Source organism: Danio rerio, chromosome 25 (genome assembly GCF_049306965.1).
Source record: "Danio rerio strain Tuebingen ecotype United States chromosome 25, GRCz12tu, whole genome shotgun sequence".
Lineage (NCBI taxonomy): Eukaryota > Metazoa > Chordata > Actinopteri > Cypriniformes > Danionidae > Danio > Danio rerio.
In genome coordinates this window covers 39,987,281-40,010,000 of record NC_133200.1, presented here as the reverse complement: position 1 = coordinate 40,010,000, position 22,720 = coordinate 39,987,281, and the positions used below count along the sequence as shown (strand labels likewise).

At 40.2% G+C, this 22,720-nt stretch overlaps 3 protein-coding genes and 1 long non-coding RNA gene across 7 annotated transcripts in view; 2 read left to right on the top strand and 2 right to left on the bottom strand.

The window, feature by feature from the left end:
• Positions 1-38, bottom strand: part of tmed6 (transmembrane p24 trafficking protein 6) — a 3,335-nt gene extending 3,297 nt beyond the window's left edge. The window contains exon 1 of the mRNA XM_005163211.6: positions 1-38. This exon is cut by the window's left edge and continues 214 nt beyond it. The gene's annotated coding sequence lies outside the window, so the exon portion shown is untranslated.
• A 1,433-nt stretch (positions 39-1,471) lies between these two features.
• On the top strand, positions 1,472-4,915 carry nudt7 (nudix (nucleoside diphosphate linked moiety X)-type motif 7). The gene is made up of 3 exons (XM_005163212.5): positions 1,472-1,649; positions 2,719-2,877; positions 3,229-4,915. The coding sequence occupies exons 1-3, from the start codon at positions 1,485-1,487 to the stop codon at positions 3,577-3,579; spliced, it is 675 nt and encodes a 224-aa protein (XP_005163269.1). The 5' UTR covers positions 1,472-1,484; the 3' UTR covers positions 3,580-4,915.
• A 603-nt stretch (positions 4,916-5,518) lies between these two features.
• On the bottom strand, positions 5,519-16,695 carry si:dkey-234i14.6. Of its 4 annotated transcripts, XR_012400564.1 has the most exons (7): positions 16,184-16,695; positions 11,961-12,137; positions 9,548-9,772; positions 8,907-9,120; positions 7,594-8,686; positions 5,969-7,295; positions 5,519-5,817 (listed from the first exon to the last, which is right to left on the bottom strand). XR_012400564.1 is itself a non-coding variant. In XM_002666968.7 (5 exons), exons 1-5 carry the CDS (start codon positions 16,628-16,630, stop codon positions 8,508-8,510), a joined length of 1,242 nt encoding a protein of 413 aa, XP_002667014.1. In that variant the 5' UTR covers positions 16,631-16,695; the 3' UTR covers positions 5,519-8,507. The 4 variants fall into 4 exon arrangements, 1 of the variants encoding a protein (XP_002667014.1); XR_012400563.1 differs by having other exon boundaries at positions 5,969-8,686; XR_012400562.1 differs by having other exon boundaries at positions 5,519-7,295.
• Positions 16,151-22,046, top strand: LOC141381035 (uncharacterized). The gene is made up of 3 exons (XR_012400565.1): positions 16,151-16,603; positions 17,691-17,856; positions 18,922-22,046. It is a non-coding gene; the product is annotated as an uncharacterized lncRNA (long non-coding RNA).
• Positions 22,047-22,720: the final 674 nt, after the last annotated feature.

Sequence of the window (22,720 nt, the reverse complement as noted above, 5' to 3'; positions counted from 1 at the left end):
CTTCTCTCTGTCCGTCTGGACACTCAGCAGAGAATCTACAGCACTGGGAAAAACCACAGCTGCTCCTCAAGGACAACACACACCTGATACACACACACACACACACACACACACATACTCCTATATATATCCACAAGTTCCTGCATAAAGAAATATTTAAATAATTTAAATAATCAAAATAATTTAAATATATAATTCTTACTATTATCATTATTATTACTATTATTATTATTAATCATTTATATATTTATTCATGCAAGAATTTGTGGATTTATATATATATATTATTCAGCATGTGTATCTATTAATATTTTACTTATGCATAAACTTGTGGATTTTTGCATATAGTTATTTATTTATTCGCATATTAATTTATTATTTTATTTATGCATTAGTTTGTGGATTTTTATATACAATTGTTTATTTATTTGCATATTTATTTATTAATTTAGTTATGTGTGAATTTGTGAATTTTTCATATATTTTTTTATTTGCATATCTGATTATTATTTTATTTATGCATGAATTAGTGAATTTTTAAATATTTTTTATTGATTTATTGGCATGTTTATTTATTATTATTTTACTCTTGCATAAATTTGTGGATGTTTGCATACAATTATTTATTCATTTGCATAATTATTTATTATTTTATTTATGTATGAATTTGTGAATTTTTACATATATTTTTATTAATTTGCATATTTAATTATTATTTTATTATATGCATTAATTTGTGGATTTTTATATAAAACTATTTATTTATTTACATATTTATTTATACTTTTATTTTTGCATTAATTTGTGGATTTTTATATATATTTTATTGATTTGCATATTTAATTATTATTTTATTTATGCATGAATTTGTGGATTTTTACATACATTTATTTATTTAATTGCTTATTATTTTATGTATTATTTTATTTATGCTTGAGTTTATGAATTTATTTACTCATTTATTTATTTATTTATTTATTTATTTATTGTTTTCACGGGTTTCTTCCTCCATTTGTATGTTGGGGTTTTGGGAATTGTCGGTGTATATGGAAAAACTAAGGAGAAACTGCAGTATCATTGCACTTATCATTTAACTTCTATTATTCTATTATTTAGTTTCTATTTTTTCCCATTATCGTGTTTATTTTAGACAAGGTTCAGCAGTTCTGTGTCTTTGACAGTATTGGTATTATTAGTGTAAATATATCTGTCTTGTGTTTATTAATTATTATTTTGGTGTGTACTCTTGTGGGACTTGTGCACTTGTGGAATCAGAGCTAGTAAACGACACGTGTCTTTTTTAACCAATACGAGAGAAGTCCGTGACGTTAACCCCGCCTTCTTTATCCGTCAACTGTTTTGCTCCTCCTTTCAAAACAGGAGAGTGATGATTGGTGGGCGTGGCAAAAGTAGAGGGGCGTTTCTCTCGCATCAGAGAGGCGGAAGCGGCTTCGGTGACTCGGTGGGGGTCAAAGTCTGCAGAGATGGAGCTGAAGGAGCGGGTCACCGCGGCTCTCAGGAGTCTCTCCGGTAAAGTGGAGCTCTCCCGGTTACCGATACCGAAGTCTCTGCCGAAGGCGTCGGTGCTGATCCCCCTGCTGCTGCAGGACGGAGAGCTGCGGCTCCTGCTCACCGTGCGCTCCATACACGTGAGGAAAACTTATAATAACACTTTAATAAACTGTAAATATATATAAACATTGCTTCATACACAGTCATAACTTCATATTTATCCTCTGAAAACATCATATAATTGATCAGCGGCGCATTAATGTGCTAAATATTGACCTTTGTGACAGTTATTGATCTTGTCAGGGTAAATTGGGCTAAAGTTGGTTTCATATTCGCTCATATGGACTTTCTCCTTAATAATTCATTTCACAACACTGTTCTTCGCATATTTCTAAAATAATGAAGTCAAATTAGCAGCCAATGACTATCAGAGTATTGTTCACAGTCATTTAAATAGAGCTAATGATGTTTCTCATCATATTTACATCCATTCCAGACCCAAATATTCAAAACAACTTGATGAGCAATATAGAGAGCATCCCACACCGTCTCACTGCTCAGATATGAGCACATATGAGCATGATGGCACCTCTGTGTTATTATATACTGTAAGAACATGATTATTATTTATTAAAAACGCTCTAAATCATAAATCCAGAGAAGCTGAGAATCATCAGTACAGTTCTGCTATAGCTGTACATATATTTAATGTTATAATTATGCTCGAAAGCAGTCCAGGTTTACTTATTTCCAGCAGAAATCTTTAAATGCTCATTAATATCTGTCTGTCTTCACCAATCATTGACTTTCAGATGCTGATGTGCTTGATGCTGACTATCAAATGTGTTTAAAAGTCACATATATCTGACAAAAAGCCATTTAACACATTATTCTGAGGCCAATATCAAACATTTATTAACAACGTTTATATTTTTAAGGTTTATAAATGATTAGCAAAGTCCAAAAATGAAAATTTCTTATCAATTTCACACGTCGTATCACTTCTGAGAAAAACAAAATAGAGCAAATGATGTGTGTGTGTGTGTGTGTGCGTGTGTGTGTGTGTGTGTGCGTGTGTGTGAGTGTGTGTGACTGTTAACTGTAGTTTAATGAACGGTTGGAGAGCTGATCTGAGATACTGTTTGTTATTTGTTAACTGTGTGCGCGTGCGCGTGTGTGTGTGTGCGTGTGTGTGTTCGTCCTCAGCTCAGTCATCACGCTGGTGAAGTGTGTTTTCCAGGAGGAAAGTGTGAGTCTTCAGACAGAGATGATGTTCACACAGCGCTGCGAGAGGCGGAAGAGGAGATCGGCCTTCCAGCGGACGCAGCGCAGGTCATCGCTACACTCTTCCCTGTCATCAACAAGGTGTGTGTGTGTGTGTGTGTGTGCGTGTGTGTGAATAACTGTAAAAATAGCTGAAGTCGCAGAAAACATCCGGCGTTCAACATGAATTATGCACATCTTTATGTTTGAGCTCTGATATAAATCAGCAATGAGGAGAGGAGACGGGCTCTGCAGGGGCCGATTTAAACGGGGGCCGGTGCCCCTTTGGCCACACCCCTAGATCCGCCCCTGATTCTGTTCCTATCTGACTAATATGCATCATAATTATTCAACTACATGTTACCTGCATGCATACACTCCTAATAAAAGCTGAGTCAAACTTTAGGTTAAAATAAACGTGTGTGTGTGTGTGTGTGTGTGTGTGTGTGTGAGGCGGGTCTGCTGATCACGCCGGTGGTGGCCTTCATCCAGAGCTCCTTCAGGCCCAGCATCAACCCACAGGAGGTCAGTGAGGTGTTCACGCTGCCGCTGGACTTCTTCACGCGAGCGGACCATCATTCGGGATACCCCGTGCCCAGCGTGTTCGGTCCCACACACAGCTTCATGTACACGGATCCGGCTAGCGGTCGCGTGCATCAGATCTGGGGTCTGACCGCGGCTCTGGCCATCACGGTGGCGGCGATCGGTTTGCAGAAAACGCCGGAGTTCCAGACGGGCTTCGATCTGGAGGATCCAGTGTCTACATTCAGGAGCGCACTGCAGCGCAGGCTGAGCAAGTTATGAGCATGTGCTGTTGAACAAGCTCATGTAAACACAGCAGAGTGTGAATATATCCATTAATTAATTATACTTTTATAAACACACTTGATAATGAAGCACTGTGATTGACATTCTCATGTCATCAAAGGGGGAAAGCCCCGCCCACTAGTGCCCATCATCTCCATCTCATTAGCATAAACAGCAGCCCTGACTGACAAAAGCATGAAGCACACACTCACACTGAAGCACACCTGACCAGCACTGACAACACACACACTGCTGTTTTACATCTGTCACTATGCTGATGCACAGGCTTCTGTAGCACAGAGGAGCTGATGCACAGAGGAGCTCCGCCCTCTTCTGAATCTCATTTGCATTTAAAGCAACAGTCACCAAAACACCACAATTAGGATCAAATGCTGAAAGGATCAGTTTTAGAGAGCTAGAGGACATTATTTGTGTGCTATTCTCAGCTCAAACACAGCCGAGACGCATTTACATCTTGTAAAAGGGAACATAATAGGTCCCCTTTAAGGCTAGTGTGTTTTGGTGTAAATACAGTGTGTGTCATATTTTATATGATTTGCACTGAGCATCTCTTTGGTCTCCTCTGATTGGAGTCACTATTTCAGCAGCATTACATACTTCAATCCAGTAAAATAGTATGTTTTTATAGAGTTTAAAGGGACAGTGTGCAATGTTCTCCACTAGAGGGAGCGTTTTCACAACCAGCAAACACAGCTGTGATTTGAACAAAACACCATTGGCTGTTTTGAAAAGGGGAGGAGCTACTTTATGCCCCGCCCTGTCTTTATGTAATTTTGGTTATATTTTATATGCAGGTGCTATAATTTGGCAGTGTTGCTAATTTTTGCACATTATACTTTTCTGTTTTGTTAATGTGCATTTCCTTCCCAAATTAACCTAAAAAATTAAATCACCATTAAATGGGTTTTTCCTGGTTTGAGATATTGCTCAATAACAATAAAGGACTTAAACTTCATTACATCGTGATTAAAGGCGCAGTATGTCATTTTCTCCATCAGAGGGAGTGTGTTCACAACAAACAAAGGCAGAGATGTGATGTAACAAGTCACTATTGGCTTTTCTTTTGAAAAGGGGAGGAGCTACTCTATGCACAGCCCTGTTTTAATGTATCAGTTGAAATGATGTGAATTATCAAATTAAAATGTGCATTTAAAAGTGCTTCAGGGGATCGTTAGAGGCACACTGTGTAATTTTGGTCATATTTTTTAATGCAGATGCACAATAACCTTTTTTGGTAGTTCCATATATTTCTGTATTATTAACATGCATTGTCCCTGGCATAAAATCTAATACATTTTCTGTTTCAATAGCATTACAGAAGACTTAATTTCACTATATATTAATGTAGAATTGTAAAAGGTGCAATGTGTAATTCTGGCCACATGAGGGCATTAGTGGAGCGATGCAATGCTGTATTCACAACAAATCACTTTTTATTAATTTAAAGACAACTAAATGATTCTGATACAATTATGCATTTGAAATGATTTGAGTCAAGTGATGTATGTGTCTTATATACGTTTTAAATGTATAGAATAATCCACTAGTGTCCTCCACATCGGATGTGATTCTGACTGTTGTAGCTGTGGAATAACTCCTTCAGCGGAGTGATATGAAGTTATAATGCACTCTAAACCTGTCGGAACTACTTTAGCTGTGCATGAGAGTGACCATCAGCCAATCAGAATCAAGCGTTCAACAACAGTTTAGTTGAATTTAAATAACACTAAAATTACAGCACACATTCTCGGATGACGAAATATTTTGACTTAATTGTTTTTATTTCAGTTTTAGATTTTTGTTTTACGTTTCAATATGAAGCTTGTCATCAGTGTGCATGAGTCATTCCTCCGCAGTCCACCAGGGGTCCTCGTGTCCTTACATTTCAGGACACGTTAAGTAAAACGTGCATGTCCAAAACAGAAAAACACACGCGTTTATTATGAATACTGCTGCATTTACAGATCTGTTCCATTAACAACACCAAGCTCAAATCACCAAACATTCAAGTAGTAAGAATCATAAGGCAAACGATGAACACAAATATCACAAAATAAATAGACATCATCATTTCTGTACGTGTTCTTATAGAATATATATAGATATATTTATGCATTCATATTGTGTTTCCATCAGGCACTTCATTTCAGCTGATTTGACCGTTTGTTCGTTCAGTGCAGGGGTCACCAATCTCAGTCCTGGAGGTCCGGTGCCCTGCAGGGTTTAGCTCCAGCCTGCCGCAACACACCTGCCTGCTGTTTCTAGTATACCCAGTAAGAGCTTGATTATCTTGTTCAGGTGTGTTTGATTAGGGTTGGAGCTAAAATCTGCAGGACACCGGCCCTCCAGGAACAAGTTTGGTGACCCCTGTTCTAGTGTGATTGTTGATATGTTTATTTATTAATTTATTTTGTCCATTCAAGTGATTTAGCTTAAGAAAATCACACTAACTAGTGCTAAAGTCTATGCAGTAGTACACTCTCAGAAATAAAGGTACAAAAGCTGTCACTGGGCTGATACCTTTTCAAAATATACCCTTTTATACCTTTTAGGTCCACTTTTGTACCATAAAAGAACATATTTATAGCTATAATGTACAATTGTGTACTTTTTGAAAAGGCACTGCCCCAGTGATGCACCCTTATTTCTTAGTGTGTGTAGTCTTTATCATAGTGCGTCGGTTCCTGACTGATGTGTGTTGATGATGACTGACATCAGGAGTGTTTAATGAACTCATCAATGATGAACAAATTCAGATTTCAGCCTCCTCATCTGAGATTTGGTCATCTCACACAGCGCAGTTATAAAGGGTTCAGACTCCTGTAAGGTCACTGTCTGTTTCTAGATTGATCACTTCAGTTAAAACACACAAACACACACACTCCGGCCCATAGTGAAGGGGATCCTTCCCAAACACTTCTCATTGTGAGGTTTAAATACTGCTGAGGGTTCATGCGCTCATCTGTGGCTGTTTGCATGATGATGTGCAGTTTTGATGCACCTAAATATGGACTATAATGTCAGATTTGCTTTTGCTTATTAATATGTAGTGAAACTGTACAGCTGCTTTATCATTTGATCAAATCAGCATTTTAAATGTGCAGTTTTACTATCACAGGAGAAGTGCTTGTGTACGGCACGTAACATATTTAATAGAAGAGAAAACACAAGCATTTCAGGACTTCTCTAAAATTAAGCCTTGTACTGTCATTTATTATGCAAATCGCGAACTGTCCTGCACATTAGACTTTACTCAGAACTCAGCAGGTGGCCATCTGCATGATTAAATGCACTAAAGTTTGTTTGTAAATGTTGTTCTCTACTATTAGCTACTGATGGAGTCTCTGGAGATGCATGTTGTCTTTCAGGACTGCACGCTCATGAAGAACAGTTTGCATTCTCCTAATCTGATATCACTGAAGTGAATAGCTTGAGTTCTGCTTGCTGTGGAGCCCACAGGAGCCCGTTTCTGCCACTGAATAATAAAAAAGAGGTAATTGTCACTTTTCATTTCAGAATTGTAAGATATAAACTCAAAACTGCAGGTTATAAAGTCAATATAGGGACAACATTGTCATCATTAAGAAGCAAAAGGCACAATTGTGAGATATAAACACTCTAAATATTACTTTTGCTGTTTGCTCCAACTACTTATTTAATATGAGTTATGACTGAATCCTCAGAATTGAGATGTCAACTCAAAACTGTGAGTGATAAAGTCAGAAATGTGTGCTATAAATGTGAGATTCTGAGAAAAGACTTCACAAATGTATTCAATACAATCTTTTCTATATTTATACGCTAATAAAATCAGTCTGCTGACGCGTCTTTATCACTCAAGTCAGTCTAAGTAAGAGGAAACTGCTCTTTAAATTGCTATTTTTGTCTCACAATTGTGACTTTTTTTCTTGGAAATACAATTCTGTAAAAAAATATTGAGTTGACATCTCAATTCTGATGATAAAAGTCATAATTTAGAAAGTCTGAGATTAAAAATTCACAATAACCTTATTTAATATTTAGGTGCCATAGGTGAAGGTTATTTATGAAGTAATGTCGAGAGGATCGGGTGCTTATGATTGATCACAGCCGGTGCTGCATTATCCAATGTATAATCCACCAATCAGACGATTCCTAAGCCCCTATAAACAACCTGATCTGCATATCACAGCCATCTTCATCTTGAAGAATCCCCACTTCCTCCCCTACTCCTCCTCCTTTACTAGATGGGTGGCCCAGTGGTTAGCACTGTTGCCTCACCGCAAGAACCTCACTGGTTCTAGTCCATACCAAGCCAGCTGACGTTTCTGAGTTTACACGTTCTCCCCTTGCTCGCATGGGGTTCCCCCAGGTTTCCCGGTTTCCCCCCACCGTCCAAAAACATGCAGCTTAAGTTAATTGACTAATCCGGCACCATAGTCATGCTCCTATCAGTAGTTCTCTCTGAAGAGCGATCACTGTCTGTTCATCAGCTACTACAGCAGGAGAGTTCCACACATCTACCTAAGCTTAAACTCCCCTCTCGCCCTGCAAACGGGAAGGAGCCCCGGGCTCGAGGATCTGATGAGCTCAGGGCCGAACATGCTTTATAATCAGTCAACAGCTGAGGGAGAGCTCTTGAAATGGGCTTCCATAAATTCTGGAGCAGCAGATGACAGTGGAAGTCTTAAAGCCTTCATCAAAGTATTATATTCACAATTTGTGATGACGAAGCAATCAAAAACTGGATGTCATTAATGGGATAAAAAAAATCTAGACAAAATCTGGATCATTTAAACCGTCCTCCCCTTGACTACAGGCCTGAAACAGCATCATCACATCACACTAATAATAGCTAAACACTGTTTTCACAAGTAAAATGCTCTGGTGTTCAGTATTTCCGCTGTTCTGGAGGGGATTTCCTCTCACTCAAACATGGCGGAGGTCAGGCCGCTCCTCCGGAAGGTCTCCGCCACGTGCCGTGAGTGCTGCATCTTGGCCGAAAGCGCCTCGAAAACTTCGTTCTGGTCCAGAGCCGTGGCCGTCCGGTAGATGAACATTCCCAGAGACTCCAGACCGCGCATGCCCAGATTCACACCACAGCCTGACACAAACACACACAGCATGTGAGAATGGTGGGCGGGGACAAAACCAGCTCATTTGCATTTAAAGGGACAGGCTACAAAAGCAGCTACACTGTGCTTTGAGCGCAATATGAGTATTTTGAGCTGAAACTGCACAGATGCATTCTGGAGACAGCAGAGACTCATCTGAATGGGTTAAACAGGATCTCTTTAATATGAAAGCACTGCATATCTGCTGACCGGTGTCGAAGTTGAGCACTCGCGCCGCTTCCCCCTCCACTGTGACGGCGATGCGGTCCCCCTCGATGAAGGCGGCGTTCACCCGGCGGTACGACAGCAGGATCTCGAACAGCCTCCGGCTGCACTGCATGTTGTGCAGCGTCAGCTCGCTCAGACGCGGCTCCAGGTCTGTCTTATAGGCGTTGAAGGACTGGTGGAAGATGTTCTTCATGATCTGAGCAAACAGAAAAAGCTCATTAGATTCAAGAGTAAAGCCGAGCTACAAATAATCCAGCTGTGTCAGAATTATTAGTGAATTTCTTCTTCAAATATTCCCCAAATGATGTTGAACAGATTCAGGAGTTGTTCTCAGTGTTTCCTCTAATGTTTGTTCTTCTGGAGAAAGTCTGATTTGTTTTATTTGGGCTGGAATAAAAGCAGTTTAATTGTGTTGAAGCCATTTTAAGGTCAATATTATTCGCCCCTTCAGCAATATTAGTTTTGGATTGTTTTGTTATACAATGACTTTACCCTAATTACCCTAGTGAAGCCTTTACATGTGACTGTAAGCTGAACACTAGTGTCTTGAAGAATATCTAGTCTAATATTGTGTGCTGTCATCATGGCGAAGAGAAAATAAATCAGCTATTAGAAATGCTCACCGAGGCGTTGGCCGTGTGCCGCAGGAACTGCATCATCTTGCTGTCAGCATCAGAGCCGCAGACGAGCGCCATGTACCGGTTCCGGAAGGTGCCGTAGATCTTCAAGTGGAATCCGGGTTTGGCGGCGGCGGCCTGAGACGAGCGCCGAGACTCCTTCAGTGTGTCGATACCGTACGCAGACAGGTCGAAGAACACACTGTGGGCACGAATCTCCGGTGTAGGAACCTTGAGAACACAAACACACAACACTGTGAACAAGATACACACACTGAACAGAAAAACTGCGTCAGAATATAAAGTTTATATATACACTCTCACCGGCCACTTTATTAGGTACACCTGTCCAACTGCTCGTTAACACAAATTTCTAATCAGGCGATCACATGGCAACGCATTTAGACATGATTAGGGCGATCATCTCAGACTGGTTTCTTAAACATGACGATGAGTTCACTGTACTCAAATGGCCTCCACAGTCACCAGAGCTCAATCCAATAGAGCAGCTTTGGGATGTGGTGGAACGGGAAATTGGCATCATGGGTGTGCAGCTGACAAATCTGCAGCAACTGTGTGATGCTATCATGGAGCAAAACCTCTGAGGAATATTTCCAGTAGCTTGCTGAATCTCTGACACCAAGGATTAAAGCAGATCTGAAGGCTAAAAGGGGTCCAACCTGGTACTAGTAAAGTGTACCTAATAAAGTGGCCAGTGAGTGTGTATGTTTACATAAATAATTTTAGTTTTAGCCTTTTAATAATAAAAATAAGTGAGAATGTGCAATAGTTTTCATCGTCATGCAACACCTGTGTTATTATTCCTCTATCAAAAGTGATGAGCCATAAGGTAGTCTGATATGTGCGTGTTTGCAGGTCTTCATGCTTTAACTTCCTCTTTCTTCAGCAGAGGATCAGCAGATGCTTCACTTATCAGTGCAAAAACTGTCAAAGCTGAAGATAAATCAAACAAATCTGGTTTATTTTTTATAACATATCCAGAGGATCATAAATAACAACTGCACATCTATAATCCTCTTAGTCTATGCTGACATGATCTTCAGCAGCTCAAACACTCTAATGGCTAATGGACAGACGGCTGCTGCTCACTCAGGGCTGCTGGACATGCTAATGAGATGGGCACTAGTGGGCGGGGCTTTCCCCCTCTGATGACCCGTACAAAGGGAGAATGTCAATCACAGTCTGATCATAACAAACAGAAGTAATTCATGTTCACCGTATAGAAGCTGGAGATATTCACACGCTGCGGACACACTACTGTGTTTATCCCCCTTATAGAGGTGATTTCTGTATAATAGCTGCTCTGTAACGTGTGGATCATTAATACAGCAGTCTGATCTGTAATCCTCCTGTAGAGCTGAGCTGCAGCTGCTGTAATAATGAACCACTGAGTCTTGAACCCTGATCTGACCTCAGTTATCTGCTGTAGATCTGGACATCTGTGCAAACATACGAGAGCGAACGTTCAATATCCATCATTATTCATCTGCTCACATGCGTTTATAACAGCAGGACCTGACGACCTCATGAGGACAAACATGCATATTCACAATCTAGAACACACACACACACACACACACCAGAGCTGCTGAGAGATGAAAACACACACATCCATTAAACTAAAGACTGATAATATCAAATATTTTAATCTCTTTAATCTTAAAAATAATTTGGTTTGTGTTGTTGTTTAGTTTTATATTTTTATTTTAATATTAATTATAGGTGTGTGATTTTGTTCTGCGCTTTTGCTGTCAATTTTAGATTTTTAACTGCAGATTTATTAATATAATGATCTGATGTTAATTATTAATATGATAGTCCGTAGATGTATTAATTGTATTAGTTTTATTCATTTAGGTGCAAAAAGAGGAACTAGAATACAGAGTATTTTACTATTTTATTTTTTATTTTATTTATTAATTTTAAATACTTAATTATTTTTATATTTATATTTTTATATCTTTAATTATTTGATATTGTATTTTATTTTAATGCATTTTTCTTTTTCTTTTTTTATTTAGAATCCATAAACAATAAACAAACATTTCCTTTAATGTCGAATTGAAGCTTGTGTGTAATTCATTTAAACATCTAAAAAATGTGTCAAATATAAACAAACATTGGGTTATTTTCTCAGTTGAATTTAAATGATATTTTTTGACCCAACTCTTGGGTTTGTCCATATCTGACCCAACATTGCAACAATGTTCATCCAATTGTAAATGACATGCAGTTAAATGTCTGCAAACTGATTGGACGGTAGTTTGTCTCCGCCCCTGAGTGCAAGATGATGTCATCATTTTCTCTGCACATTAACACTCAGATCTGCATTTTTACAGGTGTGTGTGTTAACGTTAAGTGTCTGCAAACTGATTGGACAGTAGTGATGGACATGCACCTGTCTCTGGTCCAGTCTCTCGATGGTGGCGTTGGCTCCGTAAGCGTGGCATGACTCTACGATATAATCAGAGCTGATGCCCAGAACCGAGCAGGAGTCTCCGCACGAACCGTCCGCCACCACGATCACACGCGGACGATCAGCTCTCGACATCTTCCTCAGGTACTCCTCACTGAACTGAACAACACACAGAAGAACACTGAGTCACAAACACGAGTCAAATTAGTCACAAACACGATCAAATAAGTCACGAACACGATCAACTGAGTCACGAACATGAGTCAAATGAGTCACTTCTTCATCAGAGTCGCAAACACGATCAAACGAGTCACAAACATGAGTTAAATAAGTCACGAACAAGAGTCAAATAAGTCATAAACACAATCAAATGAGTCATGAACATGAGTCAAATAAGTCACGAACACGATCAACTGAGTCACGAACATGAGTCAAATGAGTCACTTCATTAGAGTCGCAAACACGATCAAACGAGTCACAAACACGATCAAATGAGTCACGAACATGAGTCAAATAAGTCACTTCTTTAACTGAGTCACAAACACGAATCAAATTAGTCGCAAACACGATCAAATGAGTCACGAACATGAGTCAAATAAGTCACTTCTTTAACTGAGTCACAAACACGAGTCAAATTAGTCTCAAATGCGAGTCATATAAGTCACTTTTTTGAGTCACGAACATGAGTCATTTGAGTCACAAACATGAGTCAAAATAGTAACAAACAAGAATCATTTGAGTCACAAACATGAGTCATATGAGTCATTTCTTTAAGTCACGAACACGAGTCAAATTAGTCTCAAACAGAAGTCACATGAGTCACAAACACGAGTCATTTGAGTCACTTCTTTGAGTCACTTCTTTGAGTCACGAACATGAGTCATTTAAGTCACTAACACGAGTCATATGAGTCACAAACATAAATCATATGAGTCATTTCTTCAACTGAATCACAAACAAAATGATAAGAGTCACTTTCTGTAATTGAGTCATTAAATGAGCTGAAAAACCAACACAATCTCACGGCAACTCGTCATTTTTTTCATTTAGTGGCTAATTTGTACGAATTCGTACAATCGAATTCGTACATTTAGGATGATTTGCTCATCCCCCAATGACGGTTGGGTTTAGGGGTGGGGTTAGGTGCCACGCCTCCTTTTTAAAAGCGTACAATTTTGTACGACTGAATTCGTACGAATTAGCCACTAAACTGGCAAAACGTTAAATACTTAAGTTTTCTCGTAAGATCAGGCTGGAAAAACATGAGTCGCTTCTTTAAATACAAGCCTAACATGACTCTTATGAATCAATTTTGGGACTTCTCTCCAAGCACACACACACACACTTGCTAAACACTCTGAAAGCATGAGTTGTTGATGGAGGAGTGTGTGTGGACGCTGGTGTTTCCCTGACGGTGTGTGGTTTGGACAGATCATCACCCAGAGCAGCTCTAAATGAACTCAACTGCAGGCTGATCTGCTTTATGAGACGTCTCCATCTGTCAGAGACTGCAGGAGTAGAGTTCAAGAGCAGAGAAGACTGTTTACACAAACTAGAGCCCTGTCCTCACTCCTCACTCTTCAACACACACACACACACACACACACACACTACACCATCCGCTCTGCATCTGACTAAATGAACAGCACAATATCCTGAGGAGCATGTGTTACTGTCATGAGAAGCAGATAACAGAGAGCTTAAAGGGATATTGGATATTTTGGGGGGCAAAATAATCTTATTTCAAAGTTAAAAATAAAGAGTTTAATTTAACCCCATTGGCGAAAAATATAGAAGTAAAAAAGCTTTTTTTTTTCAGTGAGACGAAGTGAAGATTGTGTGAACACTGTGAGGCCTCTGGCTGAATAAATACCAAAGGATATTGATTTCCTCCAAAATAAAGCCCTTTAGTTCAGGGTGACAGATTGCCTGGCCTTCAGAGAAACACAGTCAAGATAAGACGAGCGGCCTGAACCAAAAACAAACACTTTTACTGACACACACACACACACACACGCACACACTCACACACATACACACACACATCATTTTGACCTTGTGGGGACATGTTTTGGTCTTTATGAAGAAAAAGAGCTGATAAATCAGGCTAAATAAAGTGTGTGTGTGTGTGTGTGTGTGTGTGTGTGTGTGTGTGTGTGTGTGTGTGTAGATCTGAATCTGTAAAGCTGATTGCTCTTCATGTCTGTCTGCTCTTGAAGATCAGAGTGAGCAGATCTACAGGCAGAAGCTCTTCTGTTGAGTATCACACATGTGGTTGTTTCATTATCATGACCCAGCCGCTCTGAGTTGGCTGATGGCTCATGTTGATCATTCATTCATTCATTCATTCATTCTTCTTCAGCTTAGTGTCTTTATTAATCAGGGGTCGCCACAGTGGAATGAACCGCCAACTATTCCAGCATTTTTATACAGCGGATGCCCTTCCAGCAACCCAGTAGGAAACCCACCTGGAGGAAACCCACGCCAACACGGGGAGAACATGCAAACTCCACACAGAAACCCCAACTGACCCAGCCGAGACTCGAACCAGTGACCTTCGTGCTGTGAGGCCACAGTGCTGACCACTGCGCCACCATGCTGCCTTTAGCTAACATGACAATATTTATCCCTTGCCTATTAAAAGCTTCTTGATTTAGGGGGGGTTTATAGATATCTGGACTAAACAAGACAAAAGCTTGAAGTAAGGTAAGCGACCGCGCTAAAGTTAGTTTGACGTTAGACATTCATTAGACATTCAGTTTTAAACCAATTAAATTCTGTTTCTGTTATAGTTTGAGCCAAAAATTTGTCAGATTGACGTAAATATGAGCTCTTTATGCTGCACAAGGCTTCATTTCCCAATACAAATTAACCATAGAAATGAATTAAACAATTCAACCACATGAAATTACACAATAAGAGCAGAACCAAAATGCCCAGAAGAACACCCTGCTCATTGCACAAGCAATCAGCAATTTATTTATTTTACAATATTTTAAAATAACTTTGAATGTAAACATGGTAAAAGTCAATTAAACTCTGACACCATTTGAGATGAAGAAATCAAATCAACTCTAAACATTTCTAAGTATTATTCTCTGTGATGCGCGAGCTTTGTTTTTCACAGTTATGCCTTTGTTGATTTTATATACAGTACTGAATCCAGATTTACACTGTAAACATATATGGACATATATGTATGTGATATATGGATTTATTACTGTATATAAAATCAACAAAGACACAACTGTGAAAAAAATAAATAAACAAATAAATTGACACCGCAGAATCAACTGTAAAATTGTCTGAATATTATGCTCTGTGATGCACAAGCTTTGTTTTCGCCTGTTTTTTTCTGTTTTTTTTTTTTTTCTTTGTTTGTTGTTGTTGATTTTATATACAGTAATAAATCCATTTCTCGGATACAGTAAACACTTGAATTAAACTCTGACACCATTTGAGATAAAAGATTCAAATCAACTCTAAACATTTCTGAATGTTGTTCTCTATTCATCTAAGTGTTTACGGGTTAATAAATCTGGATTCAGTACTGTATATAAAATCAACAAAGGCATAACTGTGAAAAACAGAGCTCGCGCATCACAGAGAATAATATTTAGAAATGTTTAGAGTTGATTTGATTTCTTCATCACAAATGGTGTCAAAGTTTAATTGACTTTTACCATGTTTACATTAAAAGTTATTTTTAGAATAAATAAATAAATAATAAAGCACTGATTCCTTGTGCAATGAGCAGGGTGTTTTTCTGGGCGTTTTGGTTCTGCTCTTATTGTGTAATTTAATATGGTTGAATTGTTTAATGCATCAGTATGGCTAATTTGATTTTAACTGAGAAATTAAGCCTTGTGCAGCATAAAGGGCTCATATTTATGTCAATCTGACAGATTTTGGCTCAAAATATAACACACTGTAAATAAATCCTGGCTGTCTTAAATTTTTAAGCTAAATCAAATTACTCTTATGAGTCCATTGAAGTTATATTATGTTAAACAGATTTAAAACAGCTTGCTTGAGTTATAAAATTAGGTTAGAACATGATTAACTAAGTTACAATGACCTAAACACATGCTGTCAGGACTGAGTGATCATGTGATGTTTTACAGAATTGAAAGTGAAGCCGAATGTCTGATCAATGTCAAACTGACTTTACCACAGTCGTGCAGTGTTTACGCCGGCGTGTGTACCCTGGTGCCGAGCTGCAGGCGGATGTCCAGCGTCTGCTTCTTCTGCTCCAGGATGCTCAGCAGGTGCTCCTGGAACACACCGATGCGGGTGTAGAAGTGCTCGTTGCTCCAGCAGCCCTCCATGTTGTCGAAGTCCACGCCGAGCTCCAGCAGGAAGCGGACGCTGCGCGGGTCCAGCGCGATCTGCTGCGGGCGGCGGAGCAGCGCGCTCCGGTACCGCGCGTCCAGCAGCGTCAGCTTCAGCACCTTCCCGGAGCGGACAGCGACCAGCGCCGCCGTCAGTCCCACCGGGCCCGAGCCCACCACCAGCACCGGGACCCGCGCGCGCCACCGGCGGATCCGCTCCAGGCTGAGCTTCAGCAGCGCGGACAGCAGCACCGCCAGCAGCGTGCAGAGACCCGCGTCCAGCGCCAGAGCCCGGTACTGCTGCCCGCACACAGCCTCCATCACTCCATCAGCGGCGGCGGACACACCGGACACACACTCACTCACTCACACACACACACACACACACACACACACACACACACACACACACTGGAGGAGTCGGAGAATACACTGCCGCCGTGCAGGAGGGGTGTGGGAGGAGGACACACACACACCGTGACACACAATCACACAGGAACTCACACACACACACACACGTGACACACACCAACAGGGACTCAAAGACACACACACACACTCACACACAGACACACAATCACAAAAGACACACACACACACACAGACACACAATCACAAAAGACACACACACACACACGTGACACACTCCAAAAGGGACTCACACACACACACACACACACCGTGACAGACAATCACACAGCAACTCACACACACTGTGACGCGCCACATACACACACACACACACACACACGTGACACACACCAACAGGGACTCACAGACACACACACACACACTCACACACACACACACTGTGACACGGCACGTACACACACACACACACACACGTGACACACACCAACAGGGACTCACAGACACACATACACACACACTGTGACACACAATCACAAAACACACACACACACACACGTTACACACACCAACAGGGACTCACAGACAGACACAAACACACATTGTGACATACACACGTGTCCCCACACACACAGACACACACACTCACTGTGACACACATAAACACACACTTTGACAGACACACACTGAAAAACCAACACACAGAGACTCACACACACACACACTGACACACACACATAAAACTATGGCACACAAACAGGCACTATGCCACTCTGTTACACACACAGACAAACACACATACACACTGTGACATACAAACGGACACACACACACAGCAAATACGATGACACAGAAACACACACTCTGTGACATACAGTATAAACAGACACACACACACTGTTTTACACACAGACACATCATGACACACACACACTATGACATGTGATGAAGATGAGCTTGTGTCTTCATGATCAGCAGATTTGAGGAGTGTAAGGAAACTGGTCTGCTGTAGTTTGCAGGTGCAGTGAAGGCGGGTTATTCTGGACCTGGAGGGTAAACAGAGAATAGAGAAGTACCGACGACACGAGGGCTGAAGATCACCGCTGAAACAGCACCAGGGTCATATAATGCAGGAGCGGCTGGAGGATTTCAGATAATCAACCGCTATCAGTCATAGTGTGTGTGTGTGTGTGCGTGTGTGTGTGTGTGTGTGTGTGTAAGAGAAACTTTTCTTATTAGTGTTGTTATTGTAATTAATTACAAAAATAATAGCAAATTATGATTATTATCAATCTCTAACATATTCATTCATGCATTTTCTTTTCAGCTTAGTCGCTTTATTAATCTGGGGTCGCCACAGTGGAATGAACCGCCAACTCAAACACCAAATAACATTTCTTGACTGCAGAAGATGTTGTATTGTGAGTGTTGTTCAGTTGCTGGGCCTCTGCTTCTCCGGGATCTGCTTTCTCTGGACTATTTTTACGGTCCAGACGTGATGTTATTTGCAGCTTTTATTGATTCTGCAGAGCTCAAACTGTCATGTGGATGAAACCCAGTCTCTGTGAAGCATCACTCTTCATAAACAGTTCGGTGTGTGTGCGGCGTGTGCCGTAAAGCTGCATATTTAACGGTGGAAACTCCGTCATGGGCAGTAAATAACACATACAGAGCCCCTGTGAGGCAGCGGTCCTCCAGGTTCAGGAGAGTCAAACCCTCAACACTTATGAAGATCCAAACTAATGAGGCAGATTTACTCTCTGCTGTTTATCCAGGGCGACGCAGTGGCGCAGTAGGTAGTGCTGTCGCCTCACAGTAAGAAGGTCTCTGGTTTGAGTCTCGGCTGGGTCAGTTGGTGTTTCTGTGTGGAGTTTGCATGTTCTCCCCGTGTTGGCGTGGGTTTCCTCAGGGTGCTCCGGTTTCCCCCAGTCACATGAGGTGAATTGGGTAGGCTAAATTGTCAGTAGTGCATGTGAATGAGTGTGTGTGGATGTTTCCCAGAGATGGGTTGCTGCTGGAAGGGCATCCGCTGCGTAAAAACTTGCTGGATATGTTGGCGGTTCATTCCGCTGTGGTGACCCCAGATTAATAAAGGGACTAAGCTGAAAATGAATGAATGAATGAATGTTTCTCCAGATGAGCAGAGCTGTGTTTCTCCTTCAGTGTGTGGTTTTTCTGAGATTGGATCTGAAAGTCTCCTCCACTTCCTCTTGGTAACGGTTGCCATGCGCTCCGTCTTTCAGGGTCAGAGCTCTTCATTCAGCAGAAATGAGGAGAGCACTGCAGAACCGACCACCAGCACACGTCTGCAGATCTGGACCCGCGTTCAGCTTGCTGGATTCACTGGAGGAGGTGTATTTTCATCTCCCAGTAATGTTCATCCCACTCATTATTTTATGTTTTATTAATTTACAAAGAGTGCATCCTTACAAATACACCACCTCCTGAATTAGATTTCCAGTGAGACTTTAAAAGTATTAATGCACTATAAAGCTCCTCCCCTTCCTCATAATTAGCTCCTCCCCTACATCAACAGCAGCTCCACCCATTCTTCATCATCAGCTCCTTCCCTTCATCAACAGCTCCTCCCTTTCATCATCGCCAGCTCCTCCTTTTCATCATCATCAGCTCCTCCCCTTCATCAGCAGCCGCTCCTCCCATTCATTATCACCAGCTCCTCCCCTTCATCAGCATCTCCTCCTCTTCATCATCGCCAGCTCCTCCTTTTCATCTTTATCAGTTCCTCCCCTTCATCACCAGCTCCTCCCCTTCATCAACAGCTCCTCCCCTTCATCATCGCCAGCTCCTCCTTTTCATCATCATCAGCTCCTCCCCTTCATCAGCAGCCGCTCCTCCCATTCATCATCACCAGCTCCTCCCCTTCATCAGCAGCTCCTCCTCTTCATCATCGCCAGCTCCTCCTTTTTATCATCATCAGTTCCTCCCCTTCATCACCAGCTCCTCCCCTTCATCAGCAGCTCCTCCTCATTCTGATCTCCTTTGGATCTACTGCAGAATTAAGCACTAATTAGCTCCTCCTCTTCGAGTAAATGCAGTATTGCAGGTCAGGGTCAGGTTTTACAGCCTCATTTCCTCTGGAGCAGCAGAGACAGATAAACGTGTTCTGTCAACATCGGCCAGTATTAAATCCCTCCTCATCTGGAGTTTCCTGGTGCTCCAGAAGCTGCAGTGACCGACACTTCTGCTTTCATTGATCAGGAGAATCTGCTGATCGAGCCTCGCTGAAGATCAACACAGGACAGACGTTCTGCCGCTGTGTGATAATGAGCTGGACTCTCACTGGACACTGAGCTCGTGTTGAGTTAGTTTCTATGCTCTAAATGTTTATACATGTCTAATATATATTATATTTGTATATCAACGGTATATTACCTGCTTCTTTTATCCTCTCTTGATAATATATAAAGCCTCTATACTAAGTGATTATTTGGAGCTCTTTAAGAAACACCTGCTCATATCGTCCCTGATATAGTCTCTGCATACTCTGCAGAACAGGTAGGCCGTGATCTCCTGGTAACAGTAATGTTTGCTATGGTAACCGGCGGTAATGAGCAGATCTCAGTGGTGACCTGCTGCTGCGCTTCTCAACACTGTTGACTAGTTGCCTAGTGATGGAGCTGCTGATGTTCGGGTCATTGTCCTCAAGCTCTTTCATGTGTGCTGCGGGTCACGACTAAATGCTGCAGATCAAGACACTATTGTGTCAAGTGTTCATTGAAGAGACAGGACACATGTTTCACTGAGGAAACACAGTAAACCACATTCTCCATTATGGGCGTCTCAATCAAACACTAATGCTGCTATTGCCTTCCACATAAACAAAACCACTAGTTAATACTCAATACTGTAGTGTTTTAAATCATACTAAAGTACCAGAATTGATCTGTTGTGGTGATTCTACAGTTGCTATGGTAACACAACTGCTATTGCAATTGAACTGCTGTGATGTTTCTACAGTTGCTATGGTAATACAATAACTACAGTAAATGATGTGTTGTGGTGATTCTACAGTTGCTATGGTAACAAAAAACTACAGTAATTGATCTGTTGTGGTAATTCTACAGTTGCTATGGTAACACAACAGCTATAGCACATAAACTGCTGTGATGTTTCTACAGTTGCTATGGTAACACAACAACTCTAGTAATTGATCTGTTGTGGTGATTCTACAGTTGCTATGGTAACACAACAACTATAGTAGTTGACCTGTTGTGGTGATTTTACAGTCGCTATGGTAACACAACAACTGTAGTAGTTGATCTGTTGTGGTTATTCTACAGTTGCTATGGTAACAACTGCTATAGCAATTGAACTGCTTTGATGTTTCTACAGTTGCTATGGTAATACAATAACTACAGTAAATGATCTGTTGTGGTGATTCTACAGTTGCTATGGTAACAAAACAACTACAGTAATTGATCTGTTGTGGTGATTCTACAGTTGCTTTGGTAACACAACAGCTATAGCACTTGAACTGGTGTGGTGTTTCGACAGTTGCTATGGTAACACAACAGCTACAGTAATTTATCTGTTGTGGTGATTCTTCAGTTGCTATAGTAACACAACAACTATAGTAATTGATCTGTTGTGGTGATTCTACAGTTGCTATGGTAACAAAACAACTACAGTAATTGATCTGTTGTGGTGATTCTACAGTTGCTATGGTAACAAAACAACTACAGTAATTGATCTGTTGTGGTGATTCTACAGTTGCTATGGTAACACAAGAACTACAGTAATTGATCTCTTGTGGTGATTCTACAGCTGCTATGGTAACACAACAACTATAGTAGTTGATCTGTTGTGGTGATTCTACAGTTGCTATGGTAACACAACAACTATAGCAGTTGATCTGTTTGGATGTCTTGTTGGAATTGCATGTTTGTTGCTGATAAATAAATAAAATCAGTTAATTAATTAACAAATAATCTTTATTATTACCTAAAAACAATACTGTGGATGATCAGTGTACTGGAAAGCTGAGCGCAGTAAATGCAGTGTAATGTCTGTGGTGTTTGTACTGTACATGTCCAGCTCTGAGTGTGTGGAAGTAATGAGTTAATCTGAGCTGAATATCTGCTATAGACACAGTATCATATGAGTGTGTCAGAGTCAGACACGTGGAGCTGCGACACATGGAGGAGGATAGAAACAGTGAATCATCATCATCATCATCACACTTCAGATGTCTGATGAAGAGCACCAGCTGAGACCTTCCAAATTACAATCTAAAATACAGTCATAATCCATGCGCACAGCCAGTTGAACACAATAAGGATTTTAAATGCTCAATTTTTGTTCTGTATTTTAAAACAATTTCCTCAAAATAAAAACAGTATTAGAAGAGTACCAGACTAGCAAATTTGTCTAACTACATTAAACATACTATAGAGATTTATAGTGTTTTTGAACCATACTACAGTAAAGAACTTGAATAATTCTGTTGTGGTGATTTTACAGTTGCTATGGTAACACAACACCTATAGTAATTGATATGTTGTGGTGATTCTATGGTTGCTTTGGTAACAACACCTATAGTAATTGATCTGTTGTGATGATTCTACAGTTGCTATGGTAACAACAACTACATTAATTTATCTATTGCGGTGATTTTATGGTTGCTATGGAAACACAACAACCATAGTAATTGATCTGTTGTAGTGATTCTATGGTTGCTATGGTAACACAAAACTAATATAAACAAATGAGCCAATGCTGTATTTTTCTACAGCTATAGATTATATTATACTACACTATACCACTATTTACTATAGTAAAAACTAAAGTACACTACAGTATTTATCACAGTTTATCAGTTCACTGTAGTAATAGTAAATGTGTACAATATAATACCTTTTACTATGGTGTGGTATTTAATTTAATTTCCTTGTAAAAAAACATTTAGATTTTATTATTTCAGAGTTTGCATATATAAATTAAGAAAACAGCTCAATGAATAAAATGTTAAAAAACACACAAATATACAGAAATACTAGAGAAGATGACCTATTAATTAATTAA